General features: G+C 55.9%; 1 protein-coding gene across 2 annotated transcripts in view; it reads left to right on the forward strand.

Moving 5' to 3' along the window:
* PLA2G6 (phospholipase A2 group VI) overlaps positions 1 to 7,577 on the forward strand; it is a 68,632-nt gene that overhangs the window by 49,362 nt on the left and 11,693 nt on the right. For both annotated transcript variants that reach the window (XM_058431945.1, XM_058431946.1), the window contains 3 exons: positions 2,259 to 2,367; positions 3,383 to 3,544; positions 5,377 to 5,455. In XM_058431945.1, coding sequence (XP_058287928.1) covers positions 2,259 to 2,367; positions 3,383 to 3,544; positions 5,377 to 5,455 — 350 coding nt within the window. The remainder of the gene's footprint in view (positions 1 to 2,258; positions 2,368 to 3,382; positions 3,545 to 5,376; positions 5,456 to 7,577) is intronic.

The raw sequence follows: 7,577 nt of genomic DNA on the forward strand, positions 1-7,577 counted from the left end.
AGCCACCACGCCCCACCATGTGCACGTATTCTATAGCAATACCATATGTACATAAGTCTGTTTACTGAGTCTCAGTGACAGAACATGAGAGACCCCCGGGACTCTAAAAGAAGTCGATTCAGGACACGTTCAGGGACGTCCAGTTTTATACCAAAGGTCAAAACTTGGAAGAGATGTTGCCCAAAAGGCTGAAACTATAAATAGTTTCATTTTTGAAACTGTGGACATTTTTAGCACTGGGTGGGCCCTTGGAATGATCTAACTCAGCAGTTCTCAAGTTTCTTGGCCTATTTGATCCCTTTGTACTCTGAAAAATTATTGAGGATCACAAAGATTTTTTAATCATCTGGATTTTCTTTATCTATATTTACCATTTTAGAAATTTAAAGTGTGAAATTTTCAAAATATTAATTCATTTAAAAATAGCAATAATAAATACATATACCTACTATGACCCACAAAAATTAAAATTAAAAATTTTTTAAAAAACTTAAAAAATAACTGGCCAGGTGCAGTGGCTCGTGTAAACCTGTAATCCCAGCACTTTGGGAGGCCAGGATGGGCAGATCACCTGAGGCCAGGAGTTCGAGACCAGCCTGGCCAACATGGCGAAACCCCATCTCTACTAAAAATGCAAAATTAGCTGGGTGTGAGACCTCTGAAAGGGTATTACGCGTTCACAGGGGTGTCCAGGTCTTACTTTAAGAACTGCTGATAGACTTTGGTCATCTTCATCCCATCTTCACAGTTTCTGGCATATTCATCAACCACCTTTACAATTATGTACTTAATCACCTCTTCAAATTGGCTTACTTTTATTTATTTATTTATTTATTTTGAGACAGAGTTTCGCTTTTGTTGCCCAGGCTGGAGTGCAATGGCGAGATCTCGGCTCACCGCAACCTCTGCCTCCTGGGTTCAAGCGATTCTCCTGCCTCAGCTTCCCGAGTAGCTGGGATTATAGGCGTGCACCACCACGCCTGGCTAACTTTGTATTTTTAGTAGAGACGTGGTTTCTCCATGTTGGTCAGGCTGGTCTTGAACTCCCGACCTCAGGTGATCCACCTGCCTCAGCCTCCCAAACTGCTGGGATTACAAGCGTGAGCCACCGCACCCGGGCTGGCTTACTTTTAAACTGACTTAAATTTATTTTGAGAGAAATGTTGCATCACTACCATAAATGGCCATCCATCCATTCAGTGCCAACCATAAAAGGTAACCAATGCAGGGCGCGGTGGCTCACGCCTGTAATCCCAGCACTTTGGGAGGCCGAGGTGGGCGAATCACGAGGTCAGGAGTTCAAGACCAGCCTGGCCAACATGGTGAAACCCTGTCTCTACTAAAAATACAAAAAATTAGCTGGGTGTAGTGGCAGGCACCTGTAATCCCAGCTACTCGGGAGGCTGAGGCAGGAGAATTGCTTGAACTCGGGAGGCGGAGGTTGCAGTGAGCTGAGATCGTGCCACTGCACTCCAGCCTGGATGACAGAGCGAGACTCCGTCTCAAAAAAAAAGAAAAAAACAACAAAAAAAACAGTAACAACAACAAAAAATCACAGTTAATGCTGAAAACACACACATATCTGTAGCCATAAATGTCCTAATAGAATGTGAAGAACTGTTTGGAAAACCGCATTCTAGACCCACAGCTTCATTCTCTAGGCAGGGAAATTGGGTCCCAAGAAGAGGAAGGTGACAAGGCCAGAGCCCACAGTTCCAGGTGGCCAGTGTGTCCTCTGAAACCATGCCATGCTCTGCGCCCCTGCCTGGCCGCCAGGTGTGGAAATGTGTGATGCTTTTCGCGGGGGCACTCCCACGAAGGCTGCCATCAGGGGCACGTGTGTTCGGTTACCCCTCAGGGATGGCACCCTGGACTAGGTGGGCAAGATGGCCTTCCCTGCCCTCACCCACCCTCTCCTTGCTACTCCTGAAAGCCATCAGCAGCTGACCTACTGTGTCCCCATGGCTCCTGGGTCAGGGTCACAGATGCACTGCTTCCTTGGAGGCGGAGCTGGTAGAGCAGGGGTGAGTCACCTCTAGTTTCTGCCTGGGTTCTTACACCCTCCCATGTGGGTGCTTTTAAGCCGTTTGTCAGGTCCCCAGCCATCAAATGGCAGACTTTGGGTGGGGGTGAGGGTTCCAGTGTCTCCCCGTGCTGAGAAGAGGCCCGCTGGGTGAGTTGACAGGTTGGGGCCAGCAAGCAGGGGCCCCTTTGTTCTTCACTTCCCCGGTCGTTGCATCTCTCTCCATCCCCAACAGAAAGACAACGTGGAGATGGTCAAGGCCCTCATTGTGTTTGGAGCAGAAGTGGACACCCCGAATGACTTTGGGGAGACTCCTGCATTCCTAGCCTCCAAGATCAGCAGACGTATGTGCTCTGCACTCTGGGGCCGGCGTGGGGCGAGGGTTGGGTAGGTACAGGGACTGAGAAGGAGGGAAGTCCCAGCCATCAGGTGCCAGCATCCTGTGCTGACCCGCCCTGCTCAGAGCTGCCAGGAGCACCTCGTACTCAGAGGGGACTTCCTTACCCAAGCGCAAGGGCCCTGAGCAGTAGATGCAGGCCCAGCCCGGGGCTTGCTCTACCAGCATCCTCTTCCGTGCAGCGCCCCCCACCTCAGGGTGCTAAGATTCCCAGCAGGGGTGGGAACAGGAGAGCCAGCAGCAGCCTTCGTCCCCCACTGTTGGGGAATTCACTGATGGAACCACTGGCTAGAATGACCATAGGGTGCATGCACTATACTGCACGAGCTCTGGGCATGCCTGTGTGGACAGGAGTGCATGCTGCACGTTCGCACAGTGAGCCGTAGCTTCAGAGCTGGACAGAGCAGATCCACCTCACCAGAGGCCTGGAGCCCGCTCTGGAGGGTTTCAGGAGCTGTGGGGGTCACTGTGGGCAGGTACCTGACGGCACCAGTGTATGCGTGCCAGTGCACACGTGTGTGTCTGCATGCACCGCATCTGTGACCTCCTTTTCAGCAATCCCATCCATCAAATGGAATAGGTGCCCACTGTCTGGCTCGTTAGTCCCTTTGGAACCCTGAACTATCACTTAGCATTTTTGAGAATCACTGAATGTGGCCGTGGGATTCCTGCTTTCTTGGCTAGAGTAGAAGGAAAGAAGGGGTTCCCACAGTCATCGGGCAGGGTGACACTGACCTCCTGCTCCCGTATCCTCCTTCCCTGGCCTTAGGAAGCTGCTTGGGATGTACCAGCCTGGGGGCAGCACTCCCTGTCAGGGTAGGCTGAGGCCTCTGGAGCAGCCCACGTGCCCAGGGCCTGGTAGCTGGGACAGGGGACGGAGTGTGGAAAGAGGGGACCTCACCTTTGCATGTTGACATCATTTCTGATCCTGTGCGATCTCCCCTTCCCTAAACCATGACCAGTTGTCACGAGGAAGGCGATCTTGACTCTGCTGAGAACCGTGGGGGCCGAATACTGCTTCCCACCCATCCACGGGGTCCCTGCAGAGCAGGGCTCTGCAGCGCCACGTCATCCCTTCTCCCTGGAAAGGGCTCAGCCACCACCCATCAGCCTAAACAACCTAGGTAGGCCTTGCCTCCCAACTCCCTCTTCTCCAGCTGGTTCCCAGGCCCCTGGATCAGAGCAGGCCCCACCAAAGCAACAGGATCCCCAGGACGGAAGTCACTGAAGGTAGCCGGGGAGGATGGAGCCGGAGTTGTCAGCCTCTAGGCAGCCAGCAACCCGCAGATCCCAGAGGTCTAGGGTGTCCCTGGCTGATGTCCCATCCTCTGTTGCCTCTGAGAGGATATGCCCTGCACACAGTCTCAGGCCTGGGCGTTTCCAGTGGCACCCATAAGGTGGCTGCTCTCATTGCCCTCCTGTCCCCAGGGCGCTCAGGGTGGGCAGCGAGGAGTGCTGTCGGGGGACTGGGGGCCCAGGCCCTCTGGCTCCTCCTCTGTCACTCTGGCTTCACCTCTATCACACTGTTTGAATCTCAGTTGGGCCTGAGACCTGTGTGCCCCCTTCCTGGCCCCATGGTGACTTTCAGACATTGAATGTGGCCAGGCAGCTGGCATCTGCCCCGGTGCATTCCTTGGTGCCCAGGGAGACACCCCCAGACTAGACAGGACTCTTCTGTGGCCTTTCTGTGGGCTGGCCCACTCAGGGACCTCAATTGTTTGGGAGTGGGGTCCCCTGAACAGAGGGCAGCCAGGAGTCAGTCCTTGGTGAGCCAGACTTTTAACTGTGGAGGCGGCAGCACCTCCAGCCAGGGTAGCCCGACCAAGCCTGGAGCTCTGGAGAGGCACTGTGACCATGGCTCCCAGTCCTTCTGGCTCCACCGTTCTCTCCCCTCCCAGGAACTCCCCCCTCCACCTCCCATCTTTATCTCTCAATTTTGCAGGCAGTCACCCAAGCCAGGTCGGATGGTGGGCCTGGGGTGCGGCGTCAGATGGGTAACACTCTGGGCCTGGAGAGGCCGCCGAGCCTAGCCATGCGATGTTAGCTCTAGCTCTCGTTCCCTAATTCATTCTTCTTAGCTGCACACACACCACACGCCTCCTCCCCTGCACCCTGTCCCCGGCCTCTCTTGGCCACTCTCCTGCTTCCCTTGTTCACTGTGCAGCCTTGTGCCCTGGGGAGGGGGAGACACTGCTTCGCAGCCCTCGGTTCTGCTTTGCTGCTTCTAGACTCTGCACAGTGGTGGGGGGCTCTCAGAGTTGGGGTCACGTGGGCTGCTGCGCCAGGCACCTGGGGACTGGGCTGCTTATCAGGAGGGGCAGCTAGTCAGTTGGGTGGGCATGGGGCAGGCCTTGGACACAAAGGAAGACGTGGACAGAGTGGATGGTGGGCCTGATCCCGGAGGCCACTGGGATTTCCAGACCTGGGATCAGGACACGGGATGTCTCCCTTCATCCATGGACTTAAACCCCGAGGAACGTCCTGACTCAGCCTTTTGACTAAAGGACCTTGGGCGAATCATGGACCCTCTTAGAGCCTCACTGTCAGTAGGGAATAAGAATTCTTAGGCCCCAGGTGGTTATCACAGCATCGGCTCCGATGCAAGAAGAAGCACTTTGTCTGAAGAGGACACCCAAGGGAATTCATGCCTCGGGGTTTTAAGAGGAAGAGATTGAGGGGAACCTGGGAGCTGGCTAGGTAGGATGGGGAGCCCTTCCCAGAGCAGTGGGCCCCCCTTTCCACTCCAGCCCATTTCTCTCCTGTGGCCTGTGGCTCAGCTTTCTCCTGGGACAGAGTCCTTCTTGTGGGGAAGGGACAGATGACAGGGGGAGTGGGGGGGGCGGGGGGAGGACGTGGCCGTGGGCGAGGCACAGCCCAGGTTTGATCTAGGGACCTCTGGGGTGGCAGGGCTTGGGGACCCGCCTGGCCACAGCATGCCCCGCTCTGTGCCTCACAGAACTGCAGGATCTCATGCACATCTCGCGGGCCCGGAAGCCAGGGTTCATCCTGGGCTCCATGAGGGACGACAAGCGGACGTAAGTGGATCGAGAGCGGGGGCAGAGGGGGGAACGTGTGCGCTTTCCTGCCCCTCACCCACCCCCTGTCGTGGGCTCAGGGCTTTACTCTCTGCACCCTCACAGCCGGCGAAGTGGCTCTGCTGCTAGTCGTATAGTTCTCAGCAGAGACAGAATATGGAGCGCCTGTGTCGCTCGTTCATTAATGCCGGGTGGTGCAGGCTCTGGAGACCAGCCCAGGGTGCCAGGCTTCTTGGACTTGGTGGGGCTGGCGCAGTGTTCTGACCTCCCTCCCTGATCTCCTCATGGCTAGAGGAGGAGGAGATGCCCGGGTCCCCCCTGGGGAGATCTCAGCAGCTGCTTCCCACTGCTCCTACCGGCGTCCTTAACCACCTGCCTCTGCAGAATAGTGGCGTGGGCTGCCTTCCCCAGCACCTGCTGTGTACCCAGGCCCATTGTAAGAGGCGGGCCTGGGTGACAGGATGCAAAGAGAAGACGCCCAGGTCTTGCCCTTCAGTCATAATCCCGGGTGCTTGGAATCAGTGCCAGCTGGCACGGCAAGGTACCAGGACAAATGCCTTTCCAGCCACTGTGCTGTCGCCACCTCCCTTGATTGCTGCAGTTGATTCATTTATTCTTTATTAGTCTCTCATGTTCGTAACAGCCTTCCCAGGGAGGAATTAGTAACCTTGTTTCACAGATGCAGAACCTGAGCCCCTGAGAGGTGAAGTGACTTGCTCAAGGTCACACGGAGTGAGTGTCAGGGTGGCAACTCACACCCGGGTCTTCCGAACCCACGTCCTTTGTGCTACCCCAGCCTCTCTCTGGTTCTCTGTGGACTCTATACCTAGTGCCAGCCCCCTGCAGGGAAAGCTCTCTTCTCAGAATCAGAGGCAGCTCCACTCCCAGGGCCAGGCAGTGATAGTGCAGCTCTGTGGGTCCTCATACGTCGCACTCACCTCCATGCCACCCTGTTGTGTGCCCTGGAGGTGCCCCTGCCCCATCAGCATTCCCTCCCCTGTGCCCCCTGCATGCTCTTGCACGTGGGCACACACACGCACACATGCATGCCCACATGCAAACACATGGACATGCACACGCACATGCACACACGCAAACATATGCATGCACACACATGCACACGTATGCTTGCACACATGCAAACACATGGACACACACACATGCACACACATGCATGTACATACACACACCTGTGCGGGGGCTGAGGTGAGGCAGCTGCACCTGAGGGGGGGACCCACATTTCCCAAGGGAGGAAAAGCAGATTCCCCAGATTCTGGAGCCTCAGAACCCTCCCTGGAGCGGGGCTGAGGTGAGAGTCAGGAGACCCCTCAGTACCTCCCCACTTGGGCCTTCCAAGCTACAGAGCCCTGCGCCCTCTGGGTTGATCTCTGTCGCCAGCCCCCATCTTCAGGAGTTTGCTTTGGCCTCCAGCAACAGCGTAGCCTCCCCTGCCACCTCTAGGCTTGCTGGAGGGCTGGGTACCTGGTCCAGGAAAAGACCCCTAGAGGTGGGACCCGGGCCTCCTCCATAGCCCTCTCAGGCACCTCCTGCGTCCCCTTGACACACAGCGCTGCCCAGAGCAGAGGCGCCTCCGCCCTGGTGGAGCTTCCAGGTCAGCGCAGGAGAGAGTAAAAGAAAGATTGCGAATGGAATGGAAGCAGCCTCCACCAGGAAGCGGGTGGAGCAGCAGGCGGGCCGTGCAGAAGGGTCTTGATGGCGTCAGGGCAGGCTTCTCTCAGGCAGTGACATTCAAGCTGAGATGGGAAGATGAGAAGATCAGAGGAAGGTTCCAGGCTGAACCTCATTGGCATGGCCAATGAGGACAGGCAGGATGTGGGGAGATGTGTCAGGGCGCTGTGGAGAGCATGTGACTCAGGAGGCGGCAGACCCGGGTCCAGGTCCAGTCCGCATCCATATGACTTGGTTCCCGTCACCTAACCTCTGAGCTATACTCCCTCCTTCACTTAAAAATATGCAGAGAGGGCCGGGCGCGGTGGCTCACGCTTGTAATCCCAGCACTTTGGGAGGCCAAGGCGGGCGGATCACGAGGTCAGGAGATCGAGACCACGGTGAAACCCTGTCTCTACTAAAAATACAAAAAAAAAAAAAAAAATTAGCCGGG

This window comes from Hylobates moloch, unplaced genomic scaffold (assembly GCF_009828535.3).
Source record: "Hylobates moloch isolate HMO894 unplaced genomic scaffold, HMol_V3 SCAFFOLD_19, whole genome shotgun sequence".
NCBI classification, from domain to species: Eukaryota; Metazoa; Chordata; class Mammalia; order Primates; family Hylobatidae; genus Hylobates; species Hylobates moloch.